At 60.1% G+C, this 18,170-nt stretch overlaps 1 protein-coding gene across 1 annotated transcript in view; it reads left to right on the plus strand.

Moving 5' to 3' along the window:
* The first annotated feature begins 3,041 nt into the window (after window positions 1-3,041).
* The window catches only part of TMEM132E (transmembrane protein 132E), a 28,228-nt gene continuing 13,099 nt past the window's right edge, over window positions 3,042-18,170 (plus strand). The window contains exons 1-3 of the mRNA XM_087751634.1: window positions 3,042-3,372; window positions 16,082-16,979; window positions 17,916-18,056. Of these exons, the coding sequence (XP_087607760.1) occupies window positions 3,300-3,372; window positions 16,082-16,979; window positions 17,916-18,056 (1,112 nt within the window). The 5' untranslated portion in view covers window positions 3,042-3,299. The remainder of the gene's footprint in view (window positions 3,373-16,081; window positions 16,980-17,915; window positions 18,057-18,170) is intronic.

The raw sequence follows: 18,170 nt of genomic DNA on the forward strand, positions 1-18,170 counted from the left end.
TGTTTTTGGGGTAACTTCTTGGGAAATCCATCCTTGGTCTTTCCAGTGCATTTTATGTCCGAAAGAGCAGGAGATGCTCAGGTGGGTCCCCATGAAGGCGGACAGGACCCTGTGCTGGTGTTGCATTTTGACCTTCCCTGACTTGGCTCTTGCTAAAACAACAGGATTTGTCTCTGGCATCTCCCTGGTACAAGTGGCAACCCCACCGGCACGCCAGCTCCAGTCCTCGCTCAGGAAAGAGATCACAGCCGCCTGCTCTTGCCCACCCTGACCTCTCCGCCTGCCACAGCTGGAGCCGTAAATAAAATCCAACCAGGGTAAAAATACTTCTGTAACAGTTGAAAAATATCCCAGCAGTGGTGCCAAGAACCTGCCAGAGACGCCGCGGGAAGGCAGGAGGGATGGCACACAAACACCCCGCTTTAAAACACCTCATCCATCAGTAGGAAAAGGCTCCTGTGATGGGGCAAGATGCAGTATGGTCCCATCATCATCCCCAATTTCCCGACCCCAGGGCCCATTTTGGAGTGGGGAAAATGAGGGTTTACCCCATCACCCTCCAGGCAGGCTGGGGAGGGATGTATCATGGCCTGGACACTGCTTCACTGTCTGCTGCTTCTCCATCCCTGGGGATTCAGGCCTGTGAGTCAGCCCTCCCCTGCCCAAAGCAATCGGAAGATTGGCTTATAAATCACGGGATTTTTATGAAAACAAGTGGCGGTCGCCTGGGTGGTGGCGTGGGGCCACTCACCGCACCAGCCAGGCCTTTTTCGGTCACCAGAAATGCTGCTCTGCCCTTCCTGTGGGGCGCTGGGTGGTGGGTTTTGGGGCAGACCCCGTCTTCCTCCTCTTCCTCACCCTGGTCCCTCTGCCATCCCCCAGCATCGTTTGCAAAGACCTCCCAGCAGCACCCAAAGGTGCTGGGGGTGCGCAGGGGCTCAGCCCAGGAACTGTCCCCCTCCGGGTGCTGCCAGGCTGCTGCTTCTTGGGGTATCTTCAGCTTCTGTCACTGCTCAAGGTCAATCCCATTAATTGCCATGAATTATTTTGGCATTAATGGAGATGTCTTATGCACTTCCACTGTAAATGAGGCTGCCAGGAGGAACACGCCAGCCAATATTTCCTGGGGAAGTTTGATGGGGAAATATACGGCAGCAGAGCAGAGAGGGTGGAGGCACCTGGGGTGCTCACGGGGCTGGTGGAGGTAGGGAAACCCTCGGGCTGGGGCGGCTGCACCGCATGGCGTGTGTACGTGTGGGGAGGGGACACGTGAACCATGTGGGGAATGGCTGTGATGGGGACTTGGTTCCCAAACGCCGGCATCCCTGCTGGGCGCCACGTGGCTGAGGGGAGCGTGGCTCTCCCAGGGCGCGAAGGCAGCGGTGCTCCCCAAAAACCCATGTCACCCGTGGCTCCATACTAGCAGCAGCAAGCTGGGATGAGGGGAATTCTTCCCCAGCCATGCTGTGAGCATCTCTGTGCCCTGTGGGAGAGGGTCCCTGGGTGTGTGGTGTGGAGGGGACCAGGCAGCCCACAAGGGACTGGGGCGAGGCAGTGGTGGATCCCCCATCCCAGGGGGCACAGGGGGTCCCCAGCCACCTGCGGCCACGCGTGTGGACAGTGCTGCATGGAGTGGGGTGACAAGGCTGATCCCCCCTGGGTGGCATTAGCAGAGGGGGCCAGGGAGGCAGGGGACACCCCAGCCACAGCGGGGATGGGGAAGGGGCCCAAACCCTCCAGGGTGGAGAGAAGCAACCAAACCCAGCTGGCCCCCTCCATCCCAGGGGTGATGAGGCATGTGCCCCCTGGTGCTCCGCACCTCTCTGCTCCCCTCCGCCCTGGGGGGGTCCCCAAACCCCATTTTTTATTATTATCCCCTTGCACTGGAGCGGTGGCTGTGCATGGCACGCAGGGGAGGGCAGGGCCGGCCGTGCAGCCCCCCGTCACGCCGCACCCCGGGGTGCTGGGGTGGGGGGGGTCGGCTGGGAACCTGCTGGGGGGGGTCGGGAAGCGGGGGGGGTGTGGGGGGCTGCATTGCATCGAATCGCATCGCATCGCATCGCACCGCACCGCACCGGCGGGGAGCGGGGCTCCGTTGGCTTCCACCTCCGCGCCCGGAGAGGAGGGGGAGGAGGAGGAGGAGGAGGAGGAGGAGGAGGAAGGTGCCTCCCCCTGCCGCCCTCCCCTCGCTGGCACCCACCGGAGCCCGATGCGGCTCCGGCCGGGCGAGCGGCCACGGGAGCGCCCAGCGGCGGGGCCCCCCCGGCGGCGGGCACGGCACGGCCGGCCCCGGCGGCAGGCGGGGGGGGACCCGGAGGGGGGGCGAGGGGCACAACCCCCCAAACTTACCGCTTTCCCCAAGGCTCCTGCCCCCCCTCTTTAATTTTATTTGCGAGCCGGATGGGGTGCACCCCTCCTCTTTAATCTGAGGGGGGGAGACGACAGAGGAGGCGGGGATCCCCCTCCTTCGCATGCTCATGGCCGGGTCCCCCCGCTTCCAGCCCCCGCAGGGGGGCAGCGGGTGAGCCCCGGCCCCGCTCCCCCCAAACTTTGGGTTCGGATGCGGGGACTCCGCCGCCGAGCTGCTCCTGCCGCTGATTAATTGCATCTGCCTGGGATTAATTATCCACCCGCCTGCTTTGGGTTGTGGTTGGGTTTTTTTTTTTACCTTTCCCCCCCCCCGGGGGGAGCGCTTTAATTCAGCTTTTTTTTTGTTTTGTTTTGTTTTTTTGAAGAACCGCGCTTGGAGATCTTATTTTTATTCTTGTGCACGGGGGGGCTGGCGACCTGCTAGCCCTGCAGCATCATCCTTCATCAGCACATCTTTTCTTTTCTTTTTTTTTTTTTTTTTTCCGGAGGGGGTTACAAGTGCTCTTCTCCGCCCCCCCGGCTCCTGAGGAGGAAGAGGAGGAGGAGGAGGAGGAGGAGGAAGAGGAGGGGGACCCGCCCCCGCCGGCTGGGCGCTCCCCCGGTCGCCCTGCAGGCACTGGGGGGGGGGGGTTGCGGCAGGTTTGGGGTGCGGGGTGGGGAGGGGTGGGGGGCCGGAGATGGGGTGCTCTGCTCGCTGAGCTGGGGGGCGCAAAGCCGAGCCCCCCCTAACCTGAGCCGGGTCCCCCCCCTCCCCAAATTCCGCCGTTGGCTGTTGCTCCCGGCTCGCACGTGGCTGGATTTAGGGGATTTCTGCGGTTTTTTTGGTGCTTGGTTTGGATTCTTTTTTTTTTTTTTTTTTTTTTTTTTGCCACGGGGGTGGCTCGGGGCCCGCCCGGCCCCCCGGCTTTCTGGCTGCCCCCCACCTTGCAATGGCCTCTCCGGAGAAGATGCACCCCGGGCCGGCCGCCCTCCTCTGCTGCCTCTGCTCCCTGCTGCTCCCCGGTAAGTGCTGCTGGCACCGGGCGGGGGGGGATGTGTGTTATGTGTGGGTCTGCAATACGGGGGGGTTGTGCCCATCTCCCCCCCGTCCAGCCCCATCTGCACCCCAGGGACAGCCCCTGCCCCACTGTGCCCGGCTGAGACCCCCCCCTCCCGTAGCCGCCACCTCCCCTGGTCCTCTGTGCCCCCCCCTCCAGCGAAATGGGTAAAGATTAGAGTTTATTCCTGGCTTAATAAAATGACAGCTTGTGCTTGCCAGCGCTTGCAGCGGGCTGTTTCCCCAGGCAGGGAGTGGGGTGGCAGGGGGGCACATGGGGCGAGGGGGCTTCGATCCCCCCCAGCCCCCCCTGCCCCTTGTCTGCTTAATGCAGAGCTGCTTTAGCAGCAGGATCAGGGGCTTTATCCGCTATTATCCACTCGCTTATCCACCAGACCCGCACCCAGGCACTTTCCCAGCCTGCGCTGAGTTACAGGGCAAGCGCTGCCGAGGTGGCATTGTTTTGGGGTGTGGGGATGGGGATGCAGCCCCTGCCATCGCTCTGTTTCTTTCTGATCCCCCCCATGGGTTTTGGGGCTGGCAGTGTTGCCCCCACCTGCGGCCTGGGCGGGGGGGGGGGCACTGCCTGCGCTTACTTGCCCTGAGTTGCATCCAAATCAGTGCCGTGCCATGGCCGAGGCACGGTGACATCCCGGCCTGCCCCGGTGGCAGCCCTGGGGATGCCAGCACCTGCAACTGGGGGCTTTTTTTGGCGAGCGAGGCCGAAGATGGGTCATACACCCTGGGGGACACGGGGCTGGTTTCTGTGGATGGTTTTTTCGGATGCTTTCTGTGTAAAACCAAGCCCCACAGATGCCCTAGCTGAAGACGCTTTCCCTGGAAGCCGGCTTGGACAAATAGAAAGTGGGGGGCTGCTTGCAGTTTGGGGGGAGCCACCGGGACCCCTCCTGCCAGCCTGGCTCTGGCCATGGGCTCGGAATGTCCCGGGGGCAGGGGGCTGCGCTGCCCAGCTCAAACGAGACCCCGCAGGAGCCTGGCTCCATTTCACACCAGCAGCCCATGGCCAAGGCACTTCTGGGGCTGAGGCAGGGCTTTCTCTGGCATCTGCAGCCCCCCGAGGCTCTTTGAGGAGCTTGGGGAGCTGCTCACCCACAGGGGCAAAAAAAGGCAGAGGGGGGGACGTTGGGAGCATTGCGGGGAGCTGGCAGGGGGGGTTCCACCCTGAAAAAACTCTGACACTAAGAGAGGAGCAGAGATGCTCCAGGCTGGCGAGCGCCGCATCTTTACGTAGCATCCTTTGGGGTGGCAGATGCTGCCCCCCTGTATCCCGAGACTGGGCGTATCCTGGGGTGCTGCCTGGGCAGGGTGTGCTGGCAGAGCTCTCCTCTTTGGGACCACCAGCTCAGGGGGTTTGCAGGCAGGGGTCTGGCAGCCAGCAGGGAAGTGCAATCTCCTTCCACTCCTCAATTTGCCTGGATGAGATTCAGCCGTCTGGGTCGGTGCTCCCCCATGGCGGGTGCGCTGCCGAAGGCGGCTGTCAGCTTTGCTGGCAGGTGACGGGAATTATCCCCGTGGAAGCGATCCATCAGGAATTGCCTCCAGTGCAGGGGCTGGATGCGGCTCCCTGCTCCCCATCCCCTCCTGGGCATTTCCGAGTCCCTCTGTTGCTGCTGGGACACCAACAGCCCTGTGGGTCAGGCCTCTGGTTTATCCCAGGGAAGGATCTGGCCCCTGGGCTGGGGGATGCGATAGATGTGGGGTCCCGGTGGCGGCGATGGCAGTATGAAGTGGGTGAGGGTGGCCTGTGCTGGATGTGGGGCCAGGGCTCGCCACGCTGCCGTGGGAGGATGCCTTGTGCCGGCGGGGAGAGAAGCGTCTGCCAGGAGTTTTTAGGCTCTTTTCAGGATGTGCAGCTGCCCTCGCTGCCGCTTTGGCCTTTCCTGGACAAATAAAGGTCTCGGAGGGAGGCAGAAAAAGAGGTTGAGAGCTCCTAATTCTCCCAGCCTTTCTTACAAATCTCTCGGGCTGCCCGCGGGGGTGAGCCGGCGGTGAGGCAGCACCCTGCTCTCCTGCCCAGGGTCTTTTATTCCCTTTTCCCTTGTTTTTTATTTAAGAACAACCCTCAGCACCAGGCTTGCTCCCGCTGCGCTCCCCTGCCGGCACCCAGAGCCCCAGGAGCCACTTGGCCGCTGGCCCTGGATCAGCTGCTTGCAGAAAGGGTTTTTTTGGCACCTCTGGGGTGGGATGGCCCCAGGGCTCACGGGAGGGATGGACAGATGGACCCTGGGGCTGCGGCATGGTGGAGCATGCCAGTGGTGTGTGCTCAGCGTGGTTACGCTGCAAAGCTGCAAGGGACCTGTCGGGATGCGGCACGGGGGGGTTTACCACTGGTTTGCGAAATAACTTGTGCTGGCCGTGGGGTTGAGCTTGGACTCCTGCGTCTTCTCTCTGCTGCCTGCTGAGCCTCGTCCCTGCAGCGTGCCTCAGTTTCCCCTCTCCTGGAGGCAGCACTCACCCAGAGGCAGTGGACCAGGGGTGCTGGGATTATATAGCATCTGTCCCAGCGTGCAGGGCAGTCTTGGGGTCCCGTGCTGGATCCTACAGCCCCGGCACCTCCGTCTCACTGCCGGTGGGGATGGGGCCGTGCTGCTCTCCCTCTATCTCTCACCAGTTATTCCCACCATGGGCAAGTCCCAGGCGTGGGGCTGGGGGTGAAGGACAACGCTGTGGCCTGTGGCTCCATCTCTGGTGGGGGGCTCCAGCCAGTGCACCCCAACCCCAGCGGGAGGGATACTTTTTTTTTTTTTTAAATAACCCATCCCTGTTTCGGCTCGGAGCATCTCCCAGCTCGGGGATTTTCAGACCAGCAGGTGGAGATGTGCAATAACTCGATGTTGAACTGGGAATGTACACCCAGCGTTTGCTCATTTAACACCCAAACCGGGAACGTACACCCAGCGTTTGCTCACTTAACAGCCCCCATCCTGGCCATGCCGATGGGGTCGGAGCGGCCGAGCATCCTTAGCTCCAGCCAGGAGCAGAGAAAGGGCAATAGGATCTTTCCTTGCCCTGGCAGGCAGGTGAGAGGACAGGATCCGGCCTCTGAGCTGGGTTAAACCTGGCACAAGTTTTACCTTTGTTGCTGCAGGAAAGGGGGTCATGCAGGGGCACCCCGGAGCCAAAAGCCAAAAGGCTTTTGGCTCCGGGGTGCCCCTGCACGACCCCAGGGCTCACTACATCTCCCCCCAACCCCAATACGTTACATCCCAGTAGGATGCTTGTGCTGGGACATGGGGGTGCGAAGTTGGACACCCCACCAGGAAATTGCCTTTTCTTCTACCCCTTTTGTCCTCTTGGTGTTGTCGAGTAAAGAGAAAAGGATAAGAGATGCTGTCAGTGGCACGATGGAAATCATCTGAGCGATGACTTTGGTGAGCATCAGTCGCAGGCTTTGTTCCTGAGGGTTTTGAGATGCGTTAGGTGCCTCGATACTCTCGGCCAGAACCGTCCTTTTGTGTGTGCGCGTGTCTGTGTGTGCACGATGCCGCACTCTGGGCTCAGCCCTGCTGCATCGCTGGGGGAAACTGAGGCAGGGCATCGGGCAGGCAGCAACCCCCCAGCTGGGGATTGCTCAGTGATTTTTAGAAACCTGGCTATTTTGTTTTTTTTTTTTTCCAAGTGCTACTATTTAATTCACCCCACCATGACCGGCTGCTGAGGTCCCTTCTCACCCAGCCTCTCTGCATCCTAAAAAGAGGTGGAAAGGAAAAACCAACCCAGCCAGGTCTCTGCAGAACATCCCCAGTGTTGCACCACCACATCCCAGCTCCATCCCCTTCCGTGGGCCCCCAGGCTCTAACAGGGAGGTGGGCAGTAGGACGTGGCCTCATCCTGGGAGATGCAGGGAGATGATGGGTGAGGGAAGGGGTGCTTACACGGCATAACCTGATTTTTTTTCGGCTTCTCCAATTGCCTGGCCAAAATGGCCTGCGATGAGCATGTGGAGGAATCTGTGAACTGCCCGTGTGTTCCCCTCCTGTGCGGTGCCCGTCGCTGCTGCCGTACAAGCATCCCATCCATCTGGAAAAGGTCACTCTCGCTAATCTAATCAGAGTCTTTTATTATTAAATACATGGCTCTGCTAACAAGCAGCCTCTCGGGGCGGGAGGGAGGTGGCTGCTCCTGGGGTGGGATGCGCTGTGACGGGGCCAGGGACCCCGGCTGTGCCTGTGGGGACAGGGTCCCTCCTGGGGAGTTTGTCCACATGTGACACCAAGATGAGAAATGGTTCAATGGCGGTAAGCGAGGCAGGTCTTGGTGCTCCTCACCAAGGGGAGAAGTTGGAGCCCACCGTTTCCCTGAAAATTGGGAGAAACAGAGTCCTCCAGCCACATTTGGTGGTGGCCCAGTGATCCCCACCCTGGGGGAGGCACCAGCCGGGCTGGGGGATTTATGGGCTGTCACCTCTCCCCTAAACACCCTGGGTTTGGGATGCAGAGGCTGCTCCTCGGGATGTGGCTCTCCTGGGGACCGGTCCCTTCATTTTTCTTAAGCTGTTGCCCGACCTGTTGCCAGTCCCCGCTGGGCACACGTCCCTGCCACCGCTCGCTGCTTTGGCCTCCTGGGAGGATACTGTAATCAAAGCAATTCACAATCTTCTGATGAAGCCGTTGTCTCCTGCCGGCGAGCATTTTCCCATCGCTTGGACAATATTTGCTGTCCTTGATTTTTCAATAGCTCTGTTAAAAGCCTAAGGAGATGCTGCTGGGGTAGCTTTGCCCCTGCCCACAGGCACTGTCACCTCCTGGTCCCTGCAAGAGTTAATGGGGCAGGTTTTTCCATGATTAAATGGGCTTGGCTGGGCTGGGCTGGGGTTTTCCCCAGGACTGGCAAAAGTTGAGAATTAATTTTTTTTTTTTTAAGGAAAAGCTATGTTTTCCCTCTTGAAGATAAATAAGGTAGAAAATACAATACCCGCCGCTGCCAGCTCAGTGCTAGATGTGCTCCTCTCTGGGTACCAGCTAAATTAAAAAAAGAAAGAGGATGTATTTGAGCTGTGCGCGTTTGGTGTTGTGGCTGCTTTGCTGGGTGGCAAAGTGCTGAGCTGGTGAAGTCCCCAGCCTGGTGCCTGTCCCCAACCCTGCTTTTGGGGCCACTGGGTGGGGTCTGGGGCTGATGCTGGACCCCAGCCCTGCCTATGGACTGGGTTTATCTGAGGCTTCTCAATGCTCCTTGGGAATTGAATCCTGCTCCGGCTCCAAACGCAGCCTGACACACGTCACCAGGGGGGAAAATTAATCGGCGTCTAATCAGTGTGAAACGTGTCACTCGGCAGAGCCCGGGCTGGCGGTGGCAGTGGGGGGGCATGGCCCAGGAGGCATATTGGGTGTTCAGGTTTGGGGGGTGCTGGGAGGATGTTCCTGCTCCTGGCCATGGCGGGAGGGGACGGAGAGGGGACGGGGGGATCTGAGCAGGACATGTGGCTTTGGAGGGGGTCATTGCATCGCCTGCACCCCAACACTGTGATGCTGGGGAGCTTCTCCCTTGGGAGCTGCTGTCCCTGTCTCTGCTTCCCCAGGCCACCCCTCAGGGCTCTCCCCTGCTGCTTGTCCCCCCACTTCTGGGTCTCCCAGGGGGGTTATTTGGGGAAAACATCTGTGCCTGCCTGCCTGCTGCTGGGGGGCTGCTCCCAGCATGGGGGGACACCCAGCCCAGGACCCACCACAGCTCATGCTGGGGGCTCAGGGGCTGCTGGCTTTATCCTGGGGCTGCTTCCTCCCTACTGCTTTTTGGAGCCCCCAGGCATTCCTGTGGACATTCATGGTCAGGCACTTCTCATCCTTTTTTTTCTCCCCTTTTAATTCATTTCTTCATTTTTCTTCCTCCTCCATAAAGGCCCTCTCCTCCTGTCCCCCGGCCTGTCCCTTGCTGTGATTTGTGGAAATTGCTCTAAAGTAGCTGCCGTGTAAAAGCCTTGCCTGCTCCAGGAATTTATGGCAGGCTGCACCTCTGCACAGCACATCCCATTTAGGCCATATTTATTTATTCCTTTAGGTTCCTTGCTTTTTTCCCCCCTCCCTGTTAATAATTTCCTGGGAGAAATGCAGAGCTCAGCACCACAGCCTGGTGTGGTGCTGGGATGGTTCCCTTTTGCTTAGTGCTGCCGGCCCTGAAATACAGGCTGTGTGCTGGCCTGGGGCTGAGTCCCGCCAGCATTTCTTATTTTATTGCTTCTGCCGATGAAGCCGGACTGGACCTTTTGGAGAGGCAGAAGTCTCAAGGACCTAAAAGAAAGGAGAATATAGCAGTGCCCACCAGGCATAACCACAACCCTGTATTAGACATGAGAGAATCCACTTGGAGCCAGCACTGCTGCTCACAGGAAGGCTTGATTTGCTTTTCCTGGCCAGCACCCACTCAATTCCTACTCTGGGCTGGTTTTGGGAAGCCTGGACCAGTTTAACCTCCTGGGCTGAGCGTTGCGGTCCTTGGTACCATGGGGCTTCCCAGCCCTGCCACCCCATCACCGCCGTGGCTGTGGGCAGAGCTGGGGGCTGGGAGCATCCCCATGTCCCCACATCCCTCCCTTCCCCGTGGCCGCAGCTGGGACGTCTCACCGCTGCGCACCGGGGGAAGGTAATTTTACATTTGTAACAATTATTCACTTAATTGAGTTCCAATTAGCTGGGGCTGGAGATGGAGGCTCTCGGCGCGTTGGAGGGAAGGGAGAGCTTGTTGTCTTTTATGTCACCGAAAACAATTTTCAAGGCTTCGGCTGCTGGAAAACATTTTGGAGGTTGCCATGAGGGGCCCGCCTGTATTTTCTAATTTTGGCTTGTGTTTTATTACTGGCTGGTTTTTTGCTGGCTGCGTGGAAGCGTGGAGCGGATGGGGGCTCCTGTTGGGGCTGACTGAGTTTTGGGTGGAGGTGGAGGCCTTTGTTTCCCCTTTTTTTGGTTTTTAGGGTGTTTGGAGTTGCTGACCCCGCTTGAGTGGGAGTGAATGCAGCAGGGATCGGTGCTGCAAGGCAGGGAGGGAGAAGGATGAAGGCGATGCCTGATCCTGGGATGGGTGGGGAGACAATGTGTGAGCCCAGCCCTTCCGTGGGAGCTGGGGCCGCCTCTAGCTGGAGCATCCAGCTGTTGGGACATCCAGCTGTGGGAGTTCCAGGTGTGGGACATCCCTGGCATTTGGAGCCATTGCCGCTTGTGTTTCCCCTTTGGGCTTGGCCCTGATGGCTGTGGGGGCAAAACCTGGACCACCAGACTTTGGGGCTCTGAAGCCTTAGCTGGGGATTTGCGGGACACTCGGGGGAGTGGGGTGGCTTTATGCTGGCTTGAAATGAAATGGCATTTGGGACATCCGTGCTGGCATCTTGCTGGGGAACAGCTGGGCTGGGCTTCCTCCTCGGGGGCTGCAGGGTTTTGCTGTGGTCCCCTGGCTCTCAGCGTTTTGGGTGGACCCGTCACCTCATTGTCTCACCCGGGTGCTGACCCATGTGGGGAAACTGAGGCAGTGGCATGTCCTGCTCTCGTCTTCCTGATTCAGGGGTGGGATCATCACCTTGTCACCCTGATATGGGGCAGGATCTGGGGAGAATGGGAATGCTGGTGGCCCTGGCAGCCCTGTGGGAGGGATGCTGCGGCGTGGCCGGGAGGAGAAGCGCTCCCTGCTTGTGTTTGCAGAGAGCCGGAGACGATAGCTGTGCCCTGGGCTGCTGCTGTTGGCAGGGTCCCGGGGCCTGTGTCCAGGGTCTTTGTCTGCTGATGAAATCCTACTGTGTTTTCATCCCGTGGCCAGGAATCCTGGTGACCAGTGAGTGCCGAAACCCCTCCACAGAAGTCCCGAGCCAGGCTTGAAGCCAGTGTGAAGCCCTCTGCTAGGGGCAGTAACACAGCTCCCTGTCACCCCCCTGCCGTCCCTCCCTGTGGCCCTTCCCATGTATTTATTGAGGGTTTTTATCATCGTGTCAGCTCAAGTCATTGCTTTATGGATGACTTCCTCAGCTTGCTCCAAGATGGGACCACCACAGGACCCCAGCCACAATGGCCTGGCGTGGGCCATAGCCATGCTGCGTGGCAGTGGTCTGGCAAGAGACCAGGCAGCCCGGGCTGGTGTCTCACGTCACCGGTATTTCGGCATCTCCCTCATGGCTGCGTTTGTCCCGTTGATGCACCGAGCCCCCAGCGCTGCCTGTTAACACCATGAGAGGTTTCAACCCTCCTGGCATGACCTCAGAACTCCTCTCCCTCTTCTTCTTCAGAGCTTTTTCCTATATGCTGTTCCCCTGCTAAGTGGGGATATATGTGCTGGGAGCCCCTCACCGCATCCCATGGGATAAGCTGGGATAAAGATCCCCCCTGGAGCGTGGCTAAAGTGATCCCTATGGCAGACAGCTGGGGCTGGGGCTAAGCTGAAGCTCAGTGCTGGCTATCAGTGCTGGATAAGGGGAAGAGGAGGAGGAGGAAGCTCTTCAGCCTCAGGACAGTGGATGGGAGCAGGGATGGGGCTGGCAAGGCTGCAGTGGGTACAGGATGGAGAGGCCAAGCCGTGCTCCCCCTGTGCGCCATTTGCTGGGGATTCCGGGCAAGAAGGGAAGGCAAACGAGCCCGCGTCCCCCACCAGCCATAGCTATGTCCAGTCTGTCCGTCAGCCTCTTTTCCCATGTGTCCATCAGTCTGTCTGACCCCAGCATCCCCAAGCAGGGGGGATGGAGCAGGAGGGTGGCTGGTGGTGACCAAAACCCCGTGGTGGAGCCCTTGCCGAGGGGGGGAAAAGCAGGGGCTTTTGATGCTGCTTTTTGCAGCAGCAAGACCCCTCGGCGGTCCTCTTGGCTTTAAGGCATGGCTGGAGGGTGCTGCCACTGTCCCTGTGTGCCCTCGCAGGTGGGGGCAGTGGCTCAGCCCATCTGGCTGTGCGGCTGCGGCCGGTGCGGGGCACATCTGGCCAGGCAGATGTGGGGGCTTGGCGAGGGGGCCGCCAGCAGTTGTGTGTTTCCATCTCCCTCTCTTCCCCCCTCTCCCTGCTGTGGGTCGCAGGTCACCCCAGCTTCACGTGGGCTGCCGTGGGGTGGGAAGGAGGGGACACACGGGAGTCCCATCCCCTCCTGCTGTGGGGCTGGGGTGGCTCCTCAGCCTGGGGGGGTCCAGGCAGCCCCCGGGCCGGTCAGAGCCTGGCCAGGCACAGAGATCTGCTTTTTTTGCTTGCGGTGCTGAGCTGCAAGGGTGGAAGGACCATATGGTCCCCTCTGCGCCGGCCTAATAAACTGGGGAATGCAGGTCAGGCGCTGCAAATCCGGTTAACCACAGCAGGCCACAGAGCAGAGCCAGTGGCTGGGGCTTAACCCTTCTGTCCCCCCAAAACCCAGCCAGAGGTGGGGGCACAAGAGCCACCTTCCCTCCCAGGGGCTGGGGACAGTGCTGTGGGGACTGGAGTCTCCTGAGCTCTTTCGTTTGTCTGTCCATCCTTCCATCCATCCTTTCTCCTTCCATCCATCTTCCTTCCATCTCCTGAGCTGTTGTGCTGTCCATCCTTCCTTCCTTCCTTCCATCCATCTCCTGAGCTGTTGCGCAGTCCATCCTGCCGTCCATCCTTCTGTCCATCCTTCCTTCCATCCATTGCCTCTTCTCCCTCTTCCTAGAGCTGTTCTCTTGCTGTCCATCAATTTCTGATCTGCCTATCTCCTCCCTTCCATCCATCTGTCCATCTACCCATCCATCCATGCACCCTCCATTCCCTCTGCTCATTCATCGATCCTTATCCACCCTTTCTTCCTTGCTACCTAGCCAGGAGCCATGCATCCATACATCCAGGTGTCTCCTTCCTCCCTTCTCCTTCCCTCCCCACCCTCCATCCCTCCATGGCTCAGAGGCTCAGGCTGGGCTGGGCTGGGCTGTGATACGCCCTCCTGGCACCCACCCTGGGCTGGATACGGCTGGGTTAGACCCTCTCCCAGCAGGATTAGTTTACAGCCAAGGAACAGAGGCGCCGGTCCCATCCCCCTCCCGGCGACAGATTATAGCATAATTTAAATGCATTTTGTCTGTGGAAGGAAATAGCTTCTCTGGGTGCCGGCAATCTGCCTGCGCCGAACTAATCGTGACCGTCGCATTAATCTCCATCCCAGCTTGTCACCGCTCCCTTCCCCCATCCGGCATGGCCGGGGTGCAGGTCTGTGCGTGGGCCCAGTGCCGGGGCCACCCCAGGTGTCCCCACCACAGCAGGGCTTGGTATCGCCGTGCCTTACCTGAGTCGTGCAGGGTCCCCAGCACACGTCTGAGAGCCCTGCCTGGCTGCAGAGAGGAGAGGGGCTCTCCTTGCCCCCCTCGGCGCACAACCCTTATTTGCCATTGGAGAATCCCCATGGCAAGGAGGATGGATCCAGTTGCTGGGAGCTCGGGCTGGGGGTCTCTACCATGAGCCAGGGCTGGGTGCCAAATTGCAGGCAAAAAAACAGCTGTTTTTGCCCTCCCAGTGCAGTGGGTGACAGTGGGTACCCCTTGCTGGCAGGCAGCTAGGTGCGGGCTGGGTGCTCGCCGGGGCAGCACAGAGGCTCTCCCATCCCCCCCACCCAAGGGACAGGCGGTGATACCAGGTGTTTTGCACCATCCCAGGGGTAGGTTTTGCTCAGGCCCTTGCTGGGCATTGAGTTGGGTGGGGTTTGGGTGGGTTTTCTTTGTGAAATGACCTGATCCTTCCCCAAACCCCAGAGATTTTTAAGGGATAAAACCTGATGCTATTTCAATGAGTCAGTTGAACTCTTTGCCTGGCTGCCCATGCTCCCTTCGGTCTTGTCGGTACCTCACCCAAGCGATCAGGCTCCTGTCGCTTCAGCTAGTGGATCCTTTTCTGCAAATAATCTCATGCCTTGGAAAAAATCCCCTTTTCTAATTGCTGGGGATGGCAGGAGCAGCCATGGCTGTGTCAATCGGGATGCAGGGAAGATGCAAACCTTCATGTTTCATGGCAGAAAACAACCTCCGTGAGCCAGAGGAGCAAGAAGCCCCTCACTAGTGGTTATTTCTGAGCAGAGTGGCACCCATGGGTGCTTTCTGGGGCTCGGCAACTCTCCTGCAGCTCCTGGCTCTCTGGGAGGTAGGAAAACGGAGTAGGCGAGCGGGATGGGCTCAGCAGCCAACGACCTCGCCGGTGATGCCGGCAGTGTGTCCCCAGCATCTGCCTGGCCCCAGGGAATTCGCTGCCTGGCTCTCAGACAAGTTTCATCCCAGGCAGCGTAGCTGCAGATGCTGCCCATCCCCATATCAAGTGCTAATCCCTTTATGAGCCCTCTAAGCTGCTTAACTCCCCCGTGCCCCGCAGCAGAGAGTTCCCTGGGTGGGCTGCAGGGTCCCACTTCCCCTTTGGCCCCGGGTGGGCCCAACCAAGGCCATGCTTCCGGCTGGGGAAAGCCCCGGGGTCCCGGCACACTCCCAAGCCCCTGCCAGGGAGGCAGCTGAGCCATTCCCGTGAGCCGAGCCGTCACATCCATGCCTTTTGCCGTCGCTTGACACGGGTAATTTGGGCTCTCCTGCTCAGGAGCCGCTTGGGAGCGGTTGCAATCAGCGCCAGGAAAAGGGGATGTGGGGGGCTGGCAGAGAGCCGAGGGGGGCGGGGGGGGACCCAGGCCTCCTGGGAATTGCTGGCAGCCGCTGGCGGATGCAAAGACCTTGAGATGTCTTCCAGGCTCCCGCAGCTGCCGGCACAGCGCGTGCCGTTGGCCGGGCTCCGCACCGACCGCCTTTCACAGCATCTGCTTCAGCAGAAAGATTTTCACGGGTTTTCTTTCTGCTTGCCGGCCGTGGCAGCAGGGTAGCCGGCTCCCTCCGAGGGGCTCGGGCAGCTCCGGCCCCCAGGAGTGCGTGGCTGGAGGGCACTGCATGCTGCCTGCACAGGGGCTGCCTGCTCTGCCTGTATGGTGTTTATTCTTTTTTAAGGCAAAGTGGTTAAAATGAAGGACAAAAGGGATTTCTTAAGGGCCGTCAGACCTGGGCGCTGCTGGGGTTTGCACAAGGTGGCACCAACATCATCTTCATCACTTTTCCACCGGGCTGTGTCCATGTCTGGAAAAATTGATGCTGGACCAGCTTTGGTGCACAGGGACAGCGCCGCATGGGTGGCATCCCTGAGTGGGTGACGGATGACAGACTGGCCGTGACACCACCCTTACAGGCAGCCCATGGGGACTGAGTGGGTCCGGGGTGAAGGAGCCGATCTAGCTACCTTGCCCGTGTGATCTGGGAGCTAAAAGCAGGAGGAAAGTGTTGGTCATAGATATTGGTGGGATCTGCCAGCCAAAAATTAGCCTAGACCTGCCTAATTTTTGGTAATGAGCCTCTGGAGAAACTCGTCATCCTTTTCTCCATGCATATGGAAGCAGGGATGTAGCCAGTTATGCCCTGTTTCTACAAGTGGTCCGTGCTGTTTTGACCAGTGCCTTGTGGTGCCAGGGTGGTTTGGTGAGGCTGGAGCCACCCGCCAGAAAGCACAATGATGCCCGAGGTCCCTGGGGAGGTCTTTCACAATTTTTTTTGCAGGAGAGAAACCCAGCCAGGCTCTCACTGCCCTTGTGAGGGGTCTGGGGGCTGAAGCACCAGCTCCTCCTTGCCGCGGGGCTGGACCGCTCCCACCTGGGTCTGCTCTCCCTGCTCCGGGGCTCAGGATATGCTCTGGGGGGTGATGCCCTGTGCTAACCCACACTCTCCATCCTCTTCACAGCCCACGCCAAGGGTCCAGCCCCCAGCCCCGAGCCTGCTGAGCCCCCTGGTGCCATCACACTGCCTGTGAGCTACCGCCTGTCCAACACCCGCTTGGCCTTCTTCCTGAAGGAGGTGGGAGCTGGCCCAGCAGGCAACGGCAGTGCCCCGCTGCAACGTGCCGAGCCCTTCGTTGTCTTCCAGACCAAGGAGCTGCCTGTCCTCAATGTCACCCTGGGGCCCTTCAGCACGGGGCTGGTGCTGCCCAAGGAGCAGCTGCAGCCCTCCAGCACCCTGGAGGTCCCCGACCGCCTCACCGTCAACTGGAAGGTGCGCGCCTTCATCATCCAGCCCCGGCTGGTGGCCAACCAGCCCGTGGTCCAAGTGCTCTTCTACGTAGCCGGCCGGGATTGGGATGACTTCGATGTCACTGACCGGCTGCCCTGCGTGCGGCTCCACGCTTTCCGTGACGCCCGTGAGATCAAGAGCTCCTGTCGCCTGCGGGGCAGCCTGGCCACATGCCTGGTGCAGGCAGAGCTGCCCCATGCCTGGTTTGGCCCCCCGGCTGTGCCGCTGGGCAGGCGGAAGAGCCCTGAGAGCCTGGAGGTGCCGGGTGAGAGCCAGCAAGCCGAGCTGTACTACACCCTGCATGCCCCTGACGGGGCCGGCCAGTGCCTTGGGGACACAGTCCCCCGCCGCGGGGCTGGGGGGGCCAGGACCGAGGGTCCCACGCAGCACCCGCTGCTGCGCATCGGCAGCGTCAGCCTCCTGCAGCCCCACCCTGGGCAGCCCATGCAGGAGCATCGGCTGGACGGCAACATCTTCATCCGCCTGCCTGACAAGCCTCTCAAGCCAGGCGAGGTGCTAAGCATCCTCCTCTACCTGATGTCTAACTCCACGGTGGAGCACTTCACACTCAGGTAAGGTCCTGGGGCTGCCCCCACTCCAGGAGCAGCTGCCTTTCGAGGGGATGGTTGTTTTGACTGGGCTGTGTGAAGGCAGCCACAGGCAGGAGGGAGAGGATGAGGAGCGTGTATTGCATTTATGGGACCTGCTGGGGGCTGGACTGCGTCTGGCAGGGCTTTGGGAAGGTGAGGGAGGCCAGAGGAGCAGCTGGCATGTGGTTTTGCAATGTTTTGGGGCTTTGCAGTGGGGCCTTCTTGGAGGGAAGGGAGGGGCCATCCATCCAGGATTTCCATCTCTGCATCACCACTACGGACTGCTGTCTTCACCCTCCCAGTGCTCCCAGTTGCACTGGGATTAGGGCTCTGCCAGCAGATGTGAGTTTGTTCACGGCCACTTTGGGGACAAGGTGCAGTATGACCATGGGGCTGCTGCAGAGCGAGCAGGGAGTCTCTGTGTGTCCCCCCCATCCTGCCCCTGCACCCACCTCCTAGTGCTGAGCACCCCAGTACAGAGAGGTGCATGGGGGGATCCCCCTTGCTGCATGTCCCTAAGGATGGGGGGACGAGCCCCGGCCACGTCTCTTCAAAGGGCATTTATAAGTGTCCCTGTGGCCATCGGGCCAGCAGCAAGCCCCTGGCACAGGGGACACAGCACTCCAGGCTCCCCTGTCCTTTGCCCTGGGGATGCCCAGCCCCACGGGGGCGTTACTGTCCTGGGGGGCAGCACTGGGGCTGGGGGACCAAACTTCTGCTGGAGCGGTGATGGGGGACACAAAATCCTATGAAAAAGAGGGGCTGGGGTGGGCTCAGCCCCATGGCTGTTACTGCCAGCCTGGATGATGTTTTCGACAGCCAGGAGGGATCGTGGGCAAAAAATCCCCCTACGCCTGTGGCAGGGTGCCTGGGGGGGTCCAGGGGTCAGGGTCTGGCCCTGACCATCGCTCTCCACAGGGTGAAGGCCAAGAAAGGTGTCAACCTGCTCAGCACCAAGTCGAGGAGTGGGCAGTGGCTGGTGAGCTCGGAGCTGCTGACGGGCGGCAAGCACTCCACCGCCACCGTCGACGTGGCCAGGGCGGATGGTGCCGGGCCCAGGTAAGGGACCCTCCTCTCTGCCCCGTCCCCCCCAGCACCAGGGAGGTTGAGGAAATTGGTGGGGTTTGGCCCGTAGCAGTTCTCCCTTTGCCCCTGCCCTGGGTGTCTGGTTGG

The sequence above is a fragment of the Nipponia nippon genome, unplaced genomic scaffold (genome assembly GCF_047370975.1).
Source record: "Nipponia nippon isolate SJK-2023a ecotype South Korea unplaced genomic scaffold, ASM4737097v1 scaffold_15, whole genome shotgun sequence".
Taxonomy (NCBI): domain Eukaryota; kingdom Metazoa; phylum Chordata; class Aves; order Pelecaniformes; family Threskiornithidae; genus Nipponia; species Nipponia nippon.